Source organism: Podarcis pityusensis (assembly GCF_964106645.2).
Source record: "Podarcis pityusensis genome assembly, chromosome: 16".
NCBI lineage: Eukaryota > Metazoa > Chordata > Lepidosauria > Squamata > Lacertidae > Podarcis > Podarcis pityusensis.
The window spans coordinates 22461146-22480425 of record NC_138041.1 but is presented as its reverse complement, the minus strand read 5'-3'; the positions used below and the strand labels follow the sequence as shown (position 1 = coordinate 22480425).

Sequence of the window (19280 nt, the reverse complement as noted above, 5' to 3'; positions counted from 1 at the left end):
CACAACATACATTTAAAGCCCTGTAATACCACTTTGAACAGTTATTGTTTTCCCCAAAGAATTCTGGGAATTATAGTCTGTTAAGATGCGGGGGGCACTGTGGGTTAAACCACAGAGCCTAGGACTTGCCGATCAGAAGGTCGGCGGTTCAAATCCCACGACGGGGTGAGCTCCCGTTGCTCGGTCCCTGCTCCTGCCAACCTAGCAGTTCGAAAACACGTCAAAGTGCAAGAAGATAAATAGGTACCGCTCCGGCGGGAAGGTAAACAGCATTTCCGTGCGCTACTCTGGTTCGCCAGAAGCGGCTTAGTCATGCTGGCCACATGACCTGGAAGCTGTACGCCAGCTTCCTCGGCCAATAAAGCGAGATGAGCGCCGCAACCCCAGAGTCGTTCACGACTGTACCTAACGGTCAGGGGTCCTTTTACCTTTACCTTTAAGGGTTGAGAGTTGTAGAGTGCTGAGACTTGTACAGTGGCACCTTGGTTCTCAAACTTAATCTGTTCCGGACATCTGTTCCAAAACCAAGGCATGTTTTCACATTGAAAGTACAGTGGAACTTCGTGTTGCAGACGTAATCCATGATGGAGGCACGTTCGCATCCTGAAGTGCCACGTCTGTGCAGGCGCCGGCACGATTTGGTGCTTCTGCGCAAGCGGTGAAACCCAGAAGTAACCCATTCCGGTACTTCTAGTGGTCCACAACCCAAAAACACGTAACCTGAAGCGACCGTAACATGAGGTATGACTGTAATGCAAAACAGATTAACCTGTTCCAGACTTTTAAAAACAACCCCTAAAACAGAAATTTAACATGAATTTTACTATCTAACGACACCATTGATCCATAAAATGAAAGAAATAATCAATGTACTATAAAATAAATAAGGCAGTATTGTAGATGATAAAAATTATCATCCACACAGTCACAAAAACAAATTAACCGGAAAAGCCTGAGAAACAAAAACGCAAAATAAGTAACAAAAACAACAGCGCCAAACCAAATCCATTCCGGAAGTCCGTTTGACTTCCAAAATGTTCAAAAACCAAGGCACAGCTTCTGATTGATGCAGGTGCCTGGAAACAATAGCGGACAACCGCAACAGCCATTTGGCTTCCGAAAAACCTTCAAAAACCGGAAGACTTACTTCTGGGTTTTCAGTGTTTGAGAACCATGGTGTTTGAGAACCTTAGTGCCTTGCTACCAAGTTTTAGGCCTGATAACTGGCCACACAGAGGTGAAAGTGGGACTCAAGTTGCCTACAGACTCTCATTATTTTGTGTTTGCCCAGTGAAAGTGCTCTGTCACCCCAGTGCAACAAATTTGCTTAAAAAATAAAACTAAACAGGAACAGACTTTTGCATGGGGGAAATGCACTGAAAAGTGGGGGATAAATGATAAATGGGAAAACATAGCCACAAAAGAAATCAGGATGAATGCTCATTGTCATATAACCTCCCCGCAAACAAACTATAATTAAATATTTAGTGAAGACACGGCACACTCTAACCTCTGTGCAAGCTTTGTGAAATCAAATCAGGATGAGTGCTCAACAAACAAGTTTCATTTGAGCTGGAACTCTCAGTGGTTTAGTGCCAGAACCTGTTCTCAATATCGGCACGGAAGCCATAAATTTGTGGCTTTATAAATAAGAGTATTGTGGACATGTGCATAATATTTTCTCTCTCTCACTGCCCTAACTATCCTAAACAAGCTTGGGATTAGAGGGAAAGGCTGTCAGGGTGGTCTAGAAAGACAGCAGGTTTCCAAGGCAGACTTGGTCCATTGTCTTTGCTTTTTGGAACAGTGTTCTGAAAGCATCCTCTCTCCAATGTATTTACGCTCAGCTCCATTGCCTTCAACAGTTCAGTTTGTATCTGGGCAAACGTGTACATCAGATGGGCTCGTGATAAGACTATGCTTAGATTAAAGTGCTTTGTAAAAGATCATTTTTTTCAACATTTGTGCCTTCTTACCACTTTAGTGATCTGTATGCCTGTGCTTTCAGTCCCTAATCCCACAAAAGGTGACACAGTTGGTCTGTTTGTAGCCATCCAAATCCCCAATGCCTGTTCTTAGCTGTTCTATTGAGAGCAGTTCACCGTTTATGTTAAAAAATCTTTAAACCACACTCCTTCTCAATTGGATTATATTGTAATAGGAGTAGCGAAGCCAGCCAAAGAATCGTTGCACCCACCTCTTTTCTCGAAAACTGCTCAGACTTCCGCGTATGACATCACAAGCGATTAACATAAGGCAACCAGAAGCCTTTGCGACTACATGTCAGCTTTGTAACTAAGAAAAAGGGGAACCCCTGCCCCATTGAATGAAAGTGTGGCTGTGGATATTTTGAGATGCAGGGTATCAACTGATAGGCACCCCATCTTTTGCCTGGTTGACTGCTCACCATAGCCTGATTAATTGTTGCTTGCTTGGGGGCCGAAGGGCCTTGCAAACGAACGTTAGCTTTGCGCAGTGGCAGTATCGTAGCCAATGAGGTTAATCCGAGGCGCGATTATTGCTAATTGAAAACTTTTCCCAATACCCCGCCATGACGACTTGAAATATAGTCGGCAATGGCAATTTTTGACAGTCTCTACGGAGACTGAATTTTCTGGTTAAAAAATAGATTAATGTGTATTGCTTTTTATTTAGTGTTCTAGTTTGTGCTTACAACTCCAGGTCAGATATAATGGGAGTTGTAGCCCAAATATTTGGAGAGCACGTGGGTGGAAAAGGCAGATGCAAAACATTTGTTGTATAGATGTTGGCTCAGTTTTAAGATGATAAGAGTTGTAGAAAGAAATACTGATAAAGTGGCATTTTCTGACTGTAAATATGTAATTACGACATTGCAGGGGATTAGACTAGATGACCCTCATGTTCCCTTCCAATTCTATGTTCCATATATAAATTGGTTGTCTGTTTGTTGGCATTAGTCTGTCTTGGGAGCCAAGTCAAACCGTCACAGCGCCTGAAGTGACCTCTCCAGGGCTCAAGCCTGGGCAGTGTGTATGGAAGTCCTGGGTGTGTATGGAAGTCCTGGGCTGCCCAGATGACAAGACTAAGAGGGGGGTCTCGGCCTTGCTGATGTGGTCCAAAGGAAACAGGAGCAATACGTTTGGCACCAGCTTGGCTGCCAGAACAAAGTGTCCAAGATTCCACTCTAGATTTGAACATAGTTTCTTGTATTTTAGTGTGTAGTACCAAGTCAGACCACGAGTTCATCTAGCTCAGTATTGTCTACACTGACTGGCAGTGGCTCTCCAGGTTTTCAGATGGGATCCATTCCCATCCTTACCTGGAGCAGCCGAGGATTGAATCTGGGACCTTCTGCATTCAAAGCAGATGTTGCACCACTGAGATATGAGTGACAGTGTGCTGTGGAAGTTAAGAGTGTCGAACGAAGGCCTCCGGAGCGCAAGGCTCCTCTCAGGCACCATGCGGAGCTCACTGGCTGACCTTGGAGCAGCCACCCATCTCTCAGCCTAACCTACCACATAGAGGCTGCAGCAAAGATTAAAACAGGGAGGGGGAGAATAATGTACCGTAAGTCACCTTGAGGAAGGCCGGAATGCAAATCATAGAACTGTACAGCTGGAAGGGATCCTGAGGAGCATCTAGTCCAACACCCAGCAATGCAGGAATATGCAGCTGTCCCATACGGGAGTCGAACCTGCAACCTCGGTTTTATCAGCACCCACCCAGCGGAGCTATCCAGAATGTATAACACTTAAGAACACATGGCCAGAGCTCTTGTGATGGTTGACCTCCCAGTAAACAACAAGGACATCTGAAGTGGGGGGGGGGGATGGCAGGCACACATTTCAACAGGTCCGTTCAACCTCTCTCACCACCAAAGGAACACAAGTGAACAGCAAAGAACCTGCACAAGCAACGCTGACACCAAAGCCTACATATATTAAGTAAAATAGAAACATCGTCACCCGACCCCCCCATCCTTCCCCCCCACCTCTTTCCTGCTTTTCTTCCTAATGTCTCAACAAATGAAACTGATTTGTAAAAATGTTACATGGGGGAAAAAACGAGAGAGAGACACTGCACATACTTTTGTAAATCAAGAAGATCTTTAATAAAAATACATTTTAAAAAAAGTTATGCTGGAGTGGAAGGAGCTGTCCCATTATTTACATTTATATCCCACCTTTCAATCCCGGAGCTCATGGACAGCGCCATCACCCCCACGTCTCCCATTTTATTATTATTAGAATTAGAATTAGAATTAGAATTAGAATTAGAATTAATATACCGCCCTATACCCAGAGGCCTCAGGGCGCTTCGCAGAGCAAAATCAAAACATAAAACCGCAAAAATCATCCCCACAACAACCCTGCGAGGTAGGCGAGCTTGTGACTGTATGACCCAGCCTAATGACGGCGTGCGTTCCTTTCTTCCTACCCCGGAGGGTCGAATATTAGCCTCACACACATCCCGCGGCTGGCCGCTAGGAGGCGGTGGCGCTTCTAAGCCTATTCGGGGGTCTCTCTTTCTCTCCCTCTCTCTGTATAGATTTATGTCGCGGGTTGGTTGGGAGTGTGGCGGGGGGAGGCGTGCGCGTACCTGAGTTCGAGCTCGCGCCCGCGTGAGGTGGTTTGCTGCTGCTACGGCGGCGAGAGGGCGGTTTGTGTGTGTGTGTGAGCGCGCGCGCGCGAGAGAGAGAGAAGCGAGCGGGGCTTCTCCGGGACGCGCTGCCTGCGCGAGCGAAGGGAAGAAGAAGAGGGGAAAGTTGCGGCTGCGCTTCCCTCCAGTCGAGCGGGGAGTGGCGGCCAGGCGGCAACATGGACGACCTCGGTGAGCTTGAAGGGCGGGAGGGCGAGGGAGGGAAGGAGGCAGGCAGGCAGGCAGGAGGTCCGACATGGGGCAACTTCCCTTCCCCTCAGGGTCGGACTCCCACTCCCCTCCCCAAACCGCCGCCAATTTCCCTCACAGTTTTGTCTTCTTTCCTCTTCGGACACAACCCCCCCCTTTCTCATAACTCCACCTTTCTTTACTTTTTCTTTGGGGGGCGGGACCCCCAATGGTGCCTTCCATTATGTCCTCTCAACACCGTTCAGGGATATATTTTTTTTAGGGTGGGGGGAAAGAGGCGTGTAGGTCCGTTATGCCCCCCCCTTGTTGTTCCTTTTTGGGAGGTCCCCCTTTGCTTGTTTGACGGGGCCCGCTGGTCTACTTTGATTTACCTTTACTTGGGGTGTGGGGGAGGTGTCTGGTGGGGATCTATCACTGGCCCGTTTCGAGATTTTCCCTTACTGTTTTTATTATTTATTGAATTTATATACAGTACAGCCCTATACCCGGAGGTCTTAGGAGGGAGTCCCACGGATCCATTATCTTTCCTTTTCGTGGGGGTAGGAAGGGTCCCAGTAGTTTATTACGTGCTTCCATTGCTGGCTTTTTTTTGGGGGGGGGTGAGTCCCCGCTGGTCCCTAACTGTTGCATCCTCCAACTTCTTCCCCTTCCCTCCTCCAACTTCTTCCCCTTCCCTCCCTACCAGCTTCCTCTCCACCTTAACTGGGCTCTTGCCATTTCCTCCCCCCCCCCCCCCCAAAATATGAATTTCCATATTGTAACATCACTGTAACATCACCCTCCATAAAAGCCTCTCTGCTAAGCCTAACTTCGCGCCTCCTTCCTCTCACTTTGCTTAAATTCCTTTTGTTGTTAAATTGACTCTTTCTATTCCTCTTGTTGTTAAATTGATTCTTTCTTGCTCCCTCCCTGCGAAACCCTCACCTATTTGCTATATCTCCTCTTCACCCTGTGCACCTTCTGTGTTCTCTCTGCTTCTCCCCTTCTCTAAGTGGTGTCTTTAACTTCTTCACGCACCCCACTTGAGTCTCTCTCAGAAGTCAGTAAGGAAGCAATCTCCCACCCCAATTTTCTGGCCGTATTTGAGAGATTTGGGTGAAGTGCTTGACGCAAGTGTGCCTTCAAGTACATTCAGATACAATTTGGAGGTCATCCTTTTCTGAATCTTGCGTGTACACAATAAAGGCAGGTAGCTGTTTCTGTCCACTAAGAAAACCCCCAAGCTCAGCAGCAGTATGCAGCATTTTATTATTATGCCTGCTAAAATGCCACACAAAGTAGTTGGCGAATTTTTTAAACATCCCGAAGCACAAATGTTTTGCTTTACAAAACAGCCTGAAGAAATGTGCAAGGGAAGTTGTGAGCTTGTGTCCTACTTTGTGCATCTTTTTTAGTCTTAATAAAGGTATTCAAACTCTTCCTGTTGCTTTGAGGTTTTATTTTATTTATAGGTTCTGCCGACTGTGAAAGTTGTGTAAAGCTTGGCTGCCCCTTTGGATATTAAGTCTGTGATTAAGTCTGCACAGTTCCTTGGGCAATTGCGTAAGCATGTTTAGGATTGCAGTGTTGCACCTCAGCTATATTTAAGCTATGCAGCTTGGGTTATTGCCAACTAAATTCACCTCAGAGGAGACCCGTTGACACTAAGGGACTTCAATCAGTCATGTCCTTTAATTTAGGTCTACTTTAAACTGGGTCTGCTTTGAGTATGACCAACAGTGGATACAACCCCTTTAGCAGATTATTTTGCGTGTTTTCTCAGTTAGCAGGACTCTTCATGCTGATGATGTTTTTTCATATTGTTCTGGGCTTTTATTTATTTATTTATACATAAATATGCTTCCATTTGTCACATGTCTCAATATAGCATTTTTAGGAACTCAGGGTTTTTTTTCTGTACAAAAATCAGCAATAAGTAAAAGTTAGGCTTTTTAAAAGTTAAAACTTCCAATCACCTGATTTTCTTGGTTCCTCTCCAGTTTTCCAGCTTTCACTTGCATTCTAGCTACCCTTTCCCAGTCTAGGTTACAATTCACCTAGCCCCTTTTCCTTGCAGCTTCATCCTTTCATAGCCTCTGTATGGGCCAAGTTTTTCTCACAGCTCTTCCTGCATCAGACTCTTGGTTGATCATTTCCCTTTGTTGGCTGCATTCCCCACCCCCCACCCCATGGAGGGAAAATTCTTGGTTGGGATAACTGAAAATGTGCCCAAGTCATAACCTGAATGTCACAGTATATTTTCAGTTTCTTATAATATTTGTTTAGATGTTTCTGCTACCTGCACATGTTGCAGTAAATGTCACATTTTTATGTGGGAGTGGCAAGAAGTTGGCAAGGCAACCAAAGCTTATACTTGTAAAATGGTTACTCCATTTACTGTTATCTTTGCACACCTTATGCTTTCTACATATTGATGGCCCCACACTAATCCCAATTATAGGCTTCGTTCACCAGAATACATTTAAAGCACTTAAAGAACCCTGTGAACTGTATTTTATTAAGGGTGCTGGGAATTGTAGGTTTGTGAGGGGTAAACTACACTTCCCAGAATCCTATGGGCGGAGTTAATGTGGTTTAAATGTATAGCGTGTACGAAGCCTGTGTGTGTGATTATTGGCTGTATCCTGTATGCTCAGAACCTAGTGGAAATTCATATCATATCTTCTGCATATCATATTTACTGTAAAAACCAGGCACACTGCTTTCTGATAATATTCTACTTACGAATCCTCCATCTCTACCCCATCAAACCACATTTCTTATTGAGCTTCTCCCTCACCTAACCTATCCCTCCATGTTATTGATTCCTGTTGCCATGTGTTTAGCTAAGATAACTGCATGCTCCCCCAAAGCTTAACAGCAGCCTTGACCCCCAAAATCTGCATGTCGTATGTGGTATAATATATATGTAACATACCTGCTTTCCAATTTCCTCGTTCAACCCTGAATTATTCATTGTTCGGATATGGATGTGGGCTTGTATTGACTGTTGAGTTCCCTTCATGTTATAGCCTGTTTACTTTAATGTTTTCTAGCACACATCCTTTTACCAGCAGCAACATCTGGTGCAACCTGAGATGGCATACATGCTATTCTTTTTGTACACCATTTTTCTTGCTTTCTGCCCTAAGTTGACTGCCTGTCTTCTTTCTCATGTTTCACGTGTTGGAAAGTTGTTGATAATTGTACCCTCTATGTACTTGATGTGAATATTCAAAGGCAGACTGGGAGGGGTGCTTACCATGTATGCTTATAGCACAATCCAAAATAGCTGCTCAGACATTCTGTTGAATTCAGCTGAATTCTCTTGAGGGGAGGGAACAGGGCTCATTGGTAGGGCACTTGATTTGAATGCAGAAGGTCCTTGGTTCAGTCCCTGGCATCTCCAGGTAGAGCTGTGCTTGCCCCCTACATGAAATCCCAAAGAGCCACTGCAGTTTACAAAATGCTGTGCTAGATTCACCATTGATCAGACTTGGTCTGCAACAGTTCCTATGTTCCCCCAGGGAAGTGAGGTTAGAATTGCAGCCTTATTCTTCTAGGATTCTCTCACCTATAATAATAACCACCTTAGTCACATGCATCAGTTTCTGAAATTGATTTATCCTCTTATCCAGCCACACTTTCCATTCATAGCCTGTCTGGAACTTTTTGTTTCAGCCCTGCAATTCCATTTATACCATTAGACTTCTAGGCATCACACATTGCCTTCTCTTGGCGTTGATATTAACAAGACCTGGCTCCTATATTTAGTTTTGGCTTGTCATTTTTGCATTTGTAAAATGATCCCCTTGGACGTGAAACGAGCCATCTGATTTTACAACTAAACTAAAATACAACCATGTTGACGTTGGAGGCTCCTACTACCATGTCATCCTTTCTCCCAATGCATGGATTCTGAGTGCCCTTCTCAAGTCATCTTCAGCTCCTCAGGTTTGAACAAGAGTTGAAAAAACTCTTTGAGTGAAGGGCCCTGGAAAGTATTTGCTCCCTGCAACTGTGATTGGAGAAAGAATCTCTTATCACAAGTAACCTAAGATCCATTTATGGCATCTTCATCGTTCCTCTAATAGCAACCAAATGTTCTGTTCAGATGTGCTCCAAGAAAATCTCTGTTTTATTACTAGACTTAGAGTATTCAATTACCGTGCTAATTTAAAGTCGGCAATAACACCTACAGAAGAGGAAGTCTAAACTGAGCCTGTGACAAATGCACCAAGACACTGTGTCCACCAGCCAGCTGACTACCTGAGACTATGCTCTGCACCCTTCATATGGGAGGGTGCAGACTGCTTAAAATGACTGAGAATCTCAGTAGTGTGATAAAACAATTCTCAAAAAAGTTAAGTTCTCATTGGAGAATAGAAGTCCATGTTTTCCTCTGATGTATTTCTCCTTCCCAAGAACCTGTTGGGTTGTAAGGCCAGCCCCTTTGGTAGGCAGACTGAGGTGACTGCCCTTTTTTTTTTTTTAATGATATTTATTAAGAGTTTTAAAGTTACAGAAAAAACAGAGAAGAAAAAGAAAGAGAAAAAACAAAAGAAAGACAAACCACAATCAAACAATACAAATTGATAAAAATCAAAATCAAAAAATCAGAACAAAGCACGTTACAAAACACAATCAAAAAGCAAAAATAAGCCACAAAAATTTAAAAACAAATCCAATATTCTCATATCCTTGACTGTCATTACCTTCTTTCTTTGACCTCCTCACTCCTCCCTTTTTTTGTATCCTAGTTATTAATAGTCACAGCAAATCCTTTCCATTTTTCATAATATTCTGTCATTACATTACCTTAATCTATTTTAACCTTATCTTACTATAAAAGACCTTAAAACTTAAAACTTAGATCTTATTTATACCAATTTCTCATAACCATAACATATTCTTACATAATTCTTTTAACATTTTTGCTAAAGCCAAATAATTTCGTTCCAACATTTTTCTAACATTCATCAATTTTATAAAACAATCCTAATAAAAAAATTTTTTTCTTCCAATCTTCATCCAGGTGACTGCCTTAGGCAGGAGGGAGGAGAAATTTGATTCAGTTTGTATTTAAAAGCTACCTAATTTGCACTGTCTGAAACAATATGTGAATCAAAACCCAGTCATCCTCTGGCATTCACACTTGTCCAAACTTTGCAGTGCAGTTCTCCAGACGAGTAATATGTACAAAAATGCATATGCTGGAGGCAAAGTGTTCATTAAAATGCATAGATTAGTGAAAATAACATAAAAATGCATGATGTTAGGGAACATTGCTTTGCAAAAATGTGTGCATTAGGCAAAATTGCATGCAAACATGTGTATATTAAAATAAATTTGCACTAAAATGCTGGGTTTTTTTTGTAAATTGCAAGTTTATGTGGAAATATGGAGAGCTGATTTTAAGATTAGACAAATGAGAAACTGAGAGAAGCCAAAATTGACTGATTGACACATCCCTAGCATCAGAGAGGAGCAGGGGAAGGGAAGTGGCTGCAAGGTTTCAGAGGACAGTCCTGTGTGTGCAAGTGTCACACGCCTTCCCTTTAACTCAGGGTAGTCTAACGCAAAGCCCGAGGGCCACATGTGGCTCTTGAGGCCTTTTCATGGCCCTTGGCAACATTCAACACTCGCCCCACCACCCTTACGTTGCCTTCCCAAAGTTGAGTAAGCGAGGCGCTGGGCTTTGGGAATGAGAATCCTTCCTTCTTCCCAAAGCTTATTAAGCACTTTTCCAGCTTTGAGAAGGAGCTGGGAGGGCTCACACCTCCTTCCCAAATACAGGTGTCTTGCTCAGCTGATTTGGGAAGGCAGTGTGAGGGCTAGGGGGAGGCGTCAAACTTTGGACTCTCTCTAGCCCTCACACTGCGACAAGACTGTGGCCCACAGGTTCTGTCACCATGTCAAAGTACTCTTGTGACCCACTTGGTATGAAAATTTGGACCACCCTGCTCTAACTAACCTGCTGTTTTTAGAGGCAATGGGAGAATGCTACCCCTTTACCACCACTGAAATGTCAGTTGCCAGTTGGGCTGGCTTCTGTAGATGGAATTGGGGGGGGGGGGAGGGGCTTGTCCTTCCTAAGGAAGTAAAATACTTTGGGTTGGCCCTGACTGGGTATATCTTAGACCACATCTGCTCCATACATATGAAGGGTAGTCATACCTCATTAACAGTCATGTTTCCCTCCAAAGGATCTTGGGACCTGTAGTTTAAGGGTGCTGAGAGTTGTAGGAGACCCCTATTCCCCTCACGGAGCTACAGTTCCAAGCTACAATTTTACAATCAATTTTTCTTCACAGAGAACTGTGGAAATTGTAGTTACATGAGAGGAAATGGGGTGTGTGTCTCCTAATAGCTGCCAGCATCTTAAACTACAATTCCCAGGATTATTTTGGGGAAGCAATGACAGTTTGAAGTGGTATGGCACTGCTTAAAACGTGTGGATGTGGCCTTGGCATATGTGGTTCCGTCTGAAGGGTCCTTTGGGCTCTTACTCCAAGGTTTAAAAGTTTTCCCATAATTGCAATCCATTTTTGTGAACAGTTTTCAACTTTCCGTGAGAGGTTCTCTAGCTAAGCACACACAATTTGATGACGTTTATGAAATGAGCAGAGAAACTTTCCAGTATGTGCTAAGATCATGGGTATTGAAATATACAAGCTACAGCTGTTGCATTCCATAAATTCACTGAGGTATTTGTGACTCTGCCATCTGGTCAGATGGTGTACTGCTGCACCAGTGACTATTCTCCATAGAGGGATGCTTAATCTGTTTCTTTCTTTTCTTTTTGTAGGTTTTTCATGTGTATTGTTAACTTGCAGTATTTGAAATGATTTATTTCCAGTTGTATTACTAGACTTGTTTGTTGGTTGGTGGTATCAATGAAAACATAGGAGAGATGATTGAAATTGTTCCCTTTTTCCTGCTGTTTGTTACACACTTAGATTAAGCATGTAGTAGTTAAAACTATGAACTTATGTGTTTGAAAAGATTGATATCTAGCATAGGCCTGCTTCCATCTAGCCCACCCACAAGTTTTCTTGCTCCTGCTTTCACTTCCTTATCTGTAAATGAGAGTGAGAAAACCCCCACTTTGTGGCTGACATGTGTAAAGCATTTGGTTCTCTGAAAGTACATGATATTACAGTGGTACCTTGGGTTACAAACGCTTCAGGTTACAAACACTTCGGCTTCCAAACTCCGCTAACCTGGAAGTCGTACCTCGGGTTGAGAACTTTGCCCCAGGATGAGAACGGAAATTGTGCACTGGTGGCACAGTGGCAACAGGAGGCCCCATTAGCAAAAGCATGCCTCAGGTTAAGAACGGTTTTGGGTTAAGAATGGACCTCCAGAACGAATTAAATTTGTAACCCGAGGTACCACTGTACATTTCATGATTGAAGCAAGCAAAAAAGGAAACTGAGAGTTTCATTTTTATTCAGGGACAATACTTCTCTAGGAAAGCCACAAACTTCTTTTTCTATGTCCACAGCTTCAGATTCAGAAAATCCGAATATAAAAATCTAAATAGCAGAGAAGCAGATGAGTTTCAACACTTACTTTTGGATGGATGTGATCACCTGTAGTAATTTCACACAATGCATTCTTGGGACATGACATTTTATTTTATCTTCTTAATTGCATTGTGAGTGCTCTCAGTTGGTGTACTTGGTCACCTACTACCCAGCTGATCCTTTGCTGATTACTTGCCCACACAGCAGACACAAGACAGCAGCCATGCAGTCCACGCAGACAGGGAAAGCGCTGTCAGGCTGCAAGGCACCATGTTCACAAGCACTGCTTCCTATGCTTCTCTCTTCATTCATTACTTACTACATTTATCTTGCATATTTCTTCTAAGGTGCCCCCACATTTTTAGCCTCACAACAACCTTGTGAAGTAGGCTATTCTGAGAGATGGTGATTGATCCAGGGTCACCCAGTGAGTTTTATGGCTGAGTTGGGATTGAATTCTGGTCTCCCATGTCCTTGTCCAGTACTCTAACAATTGGACCACACGATCTCTACTTGGGGAAGCTGGGGGTCCTCTATGGATGCAACCATGATCTAAGGGAGCCTTTGCCAACCTGGTGTTCTCCAGATGTTTTGGACTTACAAGTGCCATCAGTTATAGCCAGTGGTGGGAGGATTAGATGGCAGTTGTCATCCAAAACATCTGGAGGGCACCAGTTGGCAAAGGCAGATCTGTAGCTTCATTAGCTAGGAGGCGAGATCAAGACTTTTTAAATTTCCGTGAACTTTTAGGGTTTTGGTTTTTGTTCTCCCTTCCCCAAAATTTCAGTACTAGCTACAGCTGGAGGCTTAAGGAGTGGGAGTATTGTCTTATGTGAAGGTAATGCAAAGAATATTGGACACAAAGCTTGGAGAGCCTTTCTTGTATACATCACCTTATTGAAAAGAATGGAAGTATACACAGGCACACAGTTCTCAGGACTTTAGTGTCAGCTTATTTATTTGTTTCCTATTTTGGAGCTAGAAAAATTCTTCCAATTCTTGGGAGCCTTATCAGATTTTAGGAGCTAGCCCTGTATTGAACTGAGGAAATGTTAGGTGCCATCTATAAGGTGATTTAGGGGCCAAGGTAACCCATGGGCCTGAGTTTTTTTCAACACTGAACCACTAAGTAAAAAAGACATTTTCTCCAGTAAGCAAAGATCACAGCTTTCTAAATTTTGTCCTCTGAAACTAACGCATTCACAGTGCATCCTACACAGAGTTACTCAGAAGTAAATCCCACTGTTTTATGTGATGTTTGCTCCTTAGTGATATATCAATATTTGTACAGTGGTATCTCGGGTTACATATGCTTCAGGTTACATACTCCACTAACCCAGAAATAGTACCTTGGGTTAAGAACTTTGCTTCAGGATGAGAACAGAAATTGTGCTCCGGTGGCGCGGCAGCAGCAGGAGGCCCCATTAGCTAAAGTGATGCTTCAGGTTAAGAACAGTTTCAGGTTAAGAACGGACCTCCAGAATGAATTAAGTACTTAGTCCGAGGTACCACTTAACTTTTGAATTGTTAGGTTGGCAGGAGCTGGGACAAAGCAACGGGAACTCACCCCTTTGCGTGGCTTCGAACTGCCGACCTTACGAGCACCGCACCCTCTAGTCGAATTCGACTAGACTTAACCATCCAGGGGTCCCTTTTTTTTTTTTAACCTTACCTATCACTTAACTGTAAATAAAAAGTCTGAGTGGTTTGTAAGATACATAAAATGTACATTAAAATTATCTATAACTGTCAGAGTTAAAAGCAAGTTAAAAAAAGTAAAAGTGTAAGTAAAACTAGCAGTTAACATTAGAAATCAAAATGTATGTCACCTGTACATATCTGGGTAGGCTTGCCTAAACAGAAACAATTTAATCATAAAGTCACACATTAAAAAGTGTGACGAAGACGCCTCCTGGTGTCAGTAGGCAGGGAGTTCCAGAGTAATCCCTGTTAAACTCCATTCAGATCAGTGGAACTGCACCAGAATTATTAAGTGACATAAATCCAGATCTGTTGTAAAAGATGCTAGGGCAGGGATGGGGGACCATGCACCTACATCTCTATCCATGGATATACCTCATTTGTCCCTTATTACTGGCAATGTGACTCGTGACTGGGGAACCTGCAGCTCTCCATTATCCTTGACCATTGACTATCCTGGCTTGGGCTGTTGTGAGTTCTGGCCCCATGCCATATGAAGGTCCGCAAGTTCCTCGTTCCTGTATTTGGGGGTTCAATGCTCTTGTGACTGCTTCTATTTATATCAGTCGGACTTGTGGTAGAGAACTTCCTTGTGAAGTGGGAAGCTAGAATGGCGGAAGAGATACTCTGACAGATGTAGATGTGCTGTGGTTCACCTTAAAACATCTTTTCCCTCTCCACCAAAGAATCTCACTGTATGTTTTGAATTTTGGTTTCTCTCCTGGTGCATTTCTCTTTCCTCTTTCTGTGGTAGGGAATTTTCCCCTGCTCCTGTAGAAGGCAGCAATACCTTTGCCTGTTGACTTTGATTGGAGCTCTTTTGGGTCCGAAGTAGAGCACCTACACTCACATACGTCTGTTTTCTCATAGAAAAAAGAGAGAGAAAGAGCCCTATCTTCTGCCTGTGAAGCCATTCTGCTTGTTTGAGAGTGGGCTTTGTCTGCACAGGCTTCATTATTGTTAGATGCACTGCAGTGTTTGAATGGTGATCTGTTTCTGGACTTACCGTATTTTTCGCTCTATAACACGCACCAGACCATAACACGCACATAGTTTTTAGAGGAGGAAAACAAGAAAAAAAATATTCTAAACAAAATAGTGGATATATGATTTTTGTGGTTCATGCTGTGGCCACAGACATGTGATCTGACAGTGAGTTTGGAGTAGCCCAATGCAAAAATCCTGAGGATCCATGCATTGTAACCACGGAGGAGGGAAGGAAGGGGAACCATGGATCCTCTGCTCACGACTGCAGCAGATCCCCCCCCCCCGCCACCCACAGGCATTCGCTCCATAACACGCACAGACATTTCCCCTTACTTTCTAGGAGGAAAAAAGTGAGTGTTATGGTGCAAAAAATACGGTAACTGACTGTTGTTGAAACACCCTCCTTGTGAGCTACAACCAGGAAATGGCTTTAGTTTGGAATGTTGGGTTTTTGTTTTGCTTTGTTTTTGTGCTTGCTGAGGTTCCTGCGAGTGTTGCCCCAACTGGGGTATGTATGTAAATTGGTCTGTAACCCCACCAGAGTGAAGAGTGATTCTCCCCTTCCTACTGCCTTCCTCCTTAAGTGCTTCAATTCCCTTGTAAAACAGAGGTGCTATTGTCTTGCAGGACTTGGACAAAGTCCTGTGCCTGAAGCAGTGTGTGATGCAAAGCCCCCCCCCCCTTGCCCCCCTTTCTGTAGCATTTCCATGGAAAGTCAGGACTCTGCAGATACTTTTTAACTCCTTTGTGTCTCAGAGTATGGAAGTGTCTGCTCTCCCTGGAGCAATAATCTCTCTCTCTGTATCTGTCTCTGTCTCTGTCTCTCATGATATATATATCCCATGCTCGCTTTCTCCATGTCCTTCTAGCTTTCTGTTACATCACCTATTTCTCTCCATGAAGCTAGACAGAATATTTCAAAGTGAAAGGAGTATATATTCTGCCTTGTCCTTCAGAGGCTTCCCATTCCTTTTCTGGAGTTGTGTGGCTTACTCCAGGACATCGCTCCTAGGGGACAGTTAAACCTCAGATTTATTGTTGTTGCTGTTGTTATTTATTTCATTTCATTTGTTGTTATTCATTTCATTTTTCTAATTTTAAGAAAAAAATCTCAAAGCGGTTTACACCCTAAATTAATACATCTAGCAAAGCAATCCAGAATAAAACATTACTGAAGCAAGTCAAATATAAAGTATATATTCAAACTAACATAATTAATAGGAACCTTAAAATATTACCTTAAAGATTTCAAAATAAAACATTACAAATGAGGTCTACTACAGAATGCACATTTAATGCAGCAAAGTTAACAGCCTTGGGAAGCCCTAGGAAGAATTGCTTCCAGATTTCTTTAATGCTTTCCTCTGACTTTGCCTGCTTCACTGCTCACAAGTTTGCTCTTTAAGCGTAGACATTTAGCCAGCATCCATGTAATTTGGAATTCACAATGGTGCCTTTATGGCTTTCCTGAACTCTGATGGCTTGTCAGACCTGAAGCTATTGTGCTATGCTTGGATCTCTTTAGCTACTGTAGCATTGGAGGCAGGGCAGGGCGTGGGTGCACATACAGCCGGCGCAAGGACTGCAGCTCACATTTTGTATTGGCTACGTAATTCGCTTGGCTCTGTCATTCAGAGCCAATAACACCATAATTCCTACAGATGTGAACTTCTGCAACCCTGAATGCTAGGAACATAAGCAGAGGGTGGAATGTAGGCTTGTCGACACAGCTAGGAATCCAAGTGGTTATCTTCTGTCCTGGTATTATTCATGGTTCATGAATTCCATAGTATTTCAGTACTCTTCTAGATGTGATGGGGGCAGATGCATGTTTATAAGAACATACGAAGAGCTGGCTGGATTGGGCCAATGGCCAATCTATTCCAGCATCCTGTTCTCACAGTGGTCATTTATGTACATGACTGTGCTGTTGACATATAACACAGGGGAATACAGTCCTTCAAAAAAATAAAAATAAGAAAAAGAGCATGCAGATGAAGGTAACAATTCGCTCCCCCTCACCCCCAGGCCATGCTTTATTGCTTTAAGTGGTTTTCTCCCTAGCTGGCTCTTTACTGAATTTTAGTTGGGACGAAAGTTATTTGAAGAATGGAGGTAAGCTGAAATAATAGAATTGTAGAGTTGGGACCCCAAGGGTAATCTAGTCCAACTCCCTGCAATGCAGGAACCTCAAAACACAGTCTTCCATCCAGTTTGAAACCATACCGGACCCTGCTTAGCTTTGCAAATGTACTAGTAGGTTTGTTGCTGCATCACTAGGAAGAGGGGGAGCGTTTAGCAATCCTGATCTTCCCACTCCTTTCTGTGTAAAAAATAAAAATAGATGCTCCTCCCTGCTTTAAATGTGAACAGGGCAGACACTGTTCGGCTTTCCCACCCCGTCACCCTTTGCTGACTCTGTTGGTTCTTTTTCGGGTCATTGCCTTTCCCTGCAGGGAAAATAGGAATTCCACCCACTGGAGATGCTAACTTGAATTATTGTTCACCTGGAACCCAAGGATTAATGCAGGGTGAGTTAGGAGTCTCCCTGCTGTCATGAGGGATGGTAGGCTGTCTGCTTACTTCAACCTCAAATTCGTCCTTTGAACATGTAAACAAATCGGGCTGAAGTGATTACAGGGGTGTTTATTGCAGCACAATAACCGACTGTGTAAACACGGCGCTGGGATGGCTACAAAAGGTTTTGTTTTGTTTTTAATGAAGGATTTTAGTAGACAAATACCATGGTGTACCAAACCTTAATGCGATTTGAGATTGCAGTTCTGTCTGGCATGAACAAATAGCACAAGTGGGAGTATCAAGTGGGTACTTAGTCTTCTCAGAGAGAAAAAAACCCTCAGACTCACGTCCCTGTGGTCCATTTAGAAAGCTTGTATCTCAACATGGTGTCCTTAAATTCCTTTTCATCCAAAGAAAGGCACACCTGATGGCCCCAAACAAGCTTTAATCTGAGCCAGAGCTCAGAACTGAGCTTGGTAACTTATTTAAAGCACAAGGGCTTAAGCTGTCTGTAACTAGTGCCTTTAAAAAAAAGACCAGTGGCCCATCAAGTCCCCTCATCCTGTTTTCACAGGGTCCAACCAAAAGAAGTACCGTGTTTTTCCATGTATAATACTATATTTCCCCCCAATTTTTTCAAGTTTAAAATTGGGGGTCGTTTTATACACGGATAGTGCGTATGGGGGATTTCTTTATTTGGAGTCCCAAAAAATAGGGGTCGTGTTATACATGGGGGCATTTTATACATGGAAAAATACGGTATCTGAGAGTGCAACAGCACTCTCATATCCTTCAACAGTCCCAGTTTATGTGAAATATCCCAGAATTACAGAAGCCATCCGGTGTTTTGGTCTCATGCTCTGGTACAAATTAGCTGGCTCGCACCAGAGCACAGGACCAAAACATGCTCTTTTTTGGGGTCTTGTGCTCACACACAAATCAGCTGACTCATGTCAGAATACCAGACCAAAAGACACTCTTTTTTGGTGTCATTTGAATCAGCTGACTCCCGCTAGAACTTGGGACCAAAACCCTAGCATCCTGATTTTGATCAGTGGGAAGGGTATGTGGTCTACCCACGTGTGATTCCCAGGAACTGGCATTCAGGGACATACTGCCTCTGACAGCAGATGTAGAACATTGCCAGCATTGTTAGTAGCCATTGATAGCATTATCCTCCATGAATTTATCTAATAAATGCACGGTGTGCCTTTCCCATGCCACTAAGAAACTACAACTGTCTACTTCACACGAGTCTATGATTGGTGAAAGCACTTTATGGTTCAGAGATGTGGCAATTCGCTCTTATTTTAGAAATGAACTGCTGAGCTTGTCTAAGCAATGAATAGACTCAGGAGACTGGGTTGTATCTAACAAAGCTGTCCTGTTAACACAATGACTTTTCCCTATGCAACAGGTCTTCCTCTTTCTTTGCCTACCTCCAGATCTGTTGTAGGTGTTCTCCCTCCCCTCCAGAACAGATTTAAGGGGTGGGGGAATGGAGAAGGGACAGGAGATCTTATTGTTCTGGTACATCTGGTGGCAAGTCGTTTTATGGGAGGGCCACTTTGAGGCGGGTTGAAGGAGAGGGGTTGAGCCAGGGACCCACTTACCAGCCCCTAAATCTGAGATGGGGGGATTTCAACTCCCATCGGCCCCAGTCAGTGGTCAGGGATGATGGGAGCTGTAGTTCCAACAGCATATGGAGGGTCGCAGGTTCCCTATCCCTGCCCT

The 19280-nt window shown here is 43.4% G+C and overlaps 1 protein-coding gene across 3 annotated transcripts in view; it reads left to right on the top strand.

Annotated features, from left to right (window-relative positions):
- The first annotated feature begins 4580 nt into the window (after window positions 1-4580).
- PXN (paxillin) overlaps window positions 4581-19280 on the top strand; it is a 65871-nt gene continuing 51171 nt past the window's right edge. Inside the window, exon 1 of one of the 3 annotated variants that reach the window (XM_080986200.1) lies at window positions 4581-4812. In XM_080986200.1, coding sequence (XP_080842326.1) covers window positions 4800-4812 — 13 coding nt within the window. In that variant the 5' untranslated portion in view covers window positions 4581-4799. The remainder of the gene's footprint in view (window positions 4813-19280) is intronic. The other 2 variants (XM_080986198.1, XM_080986201.1) reach the window with 2 other exon arrangements.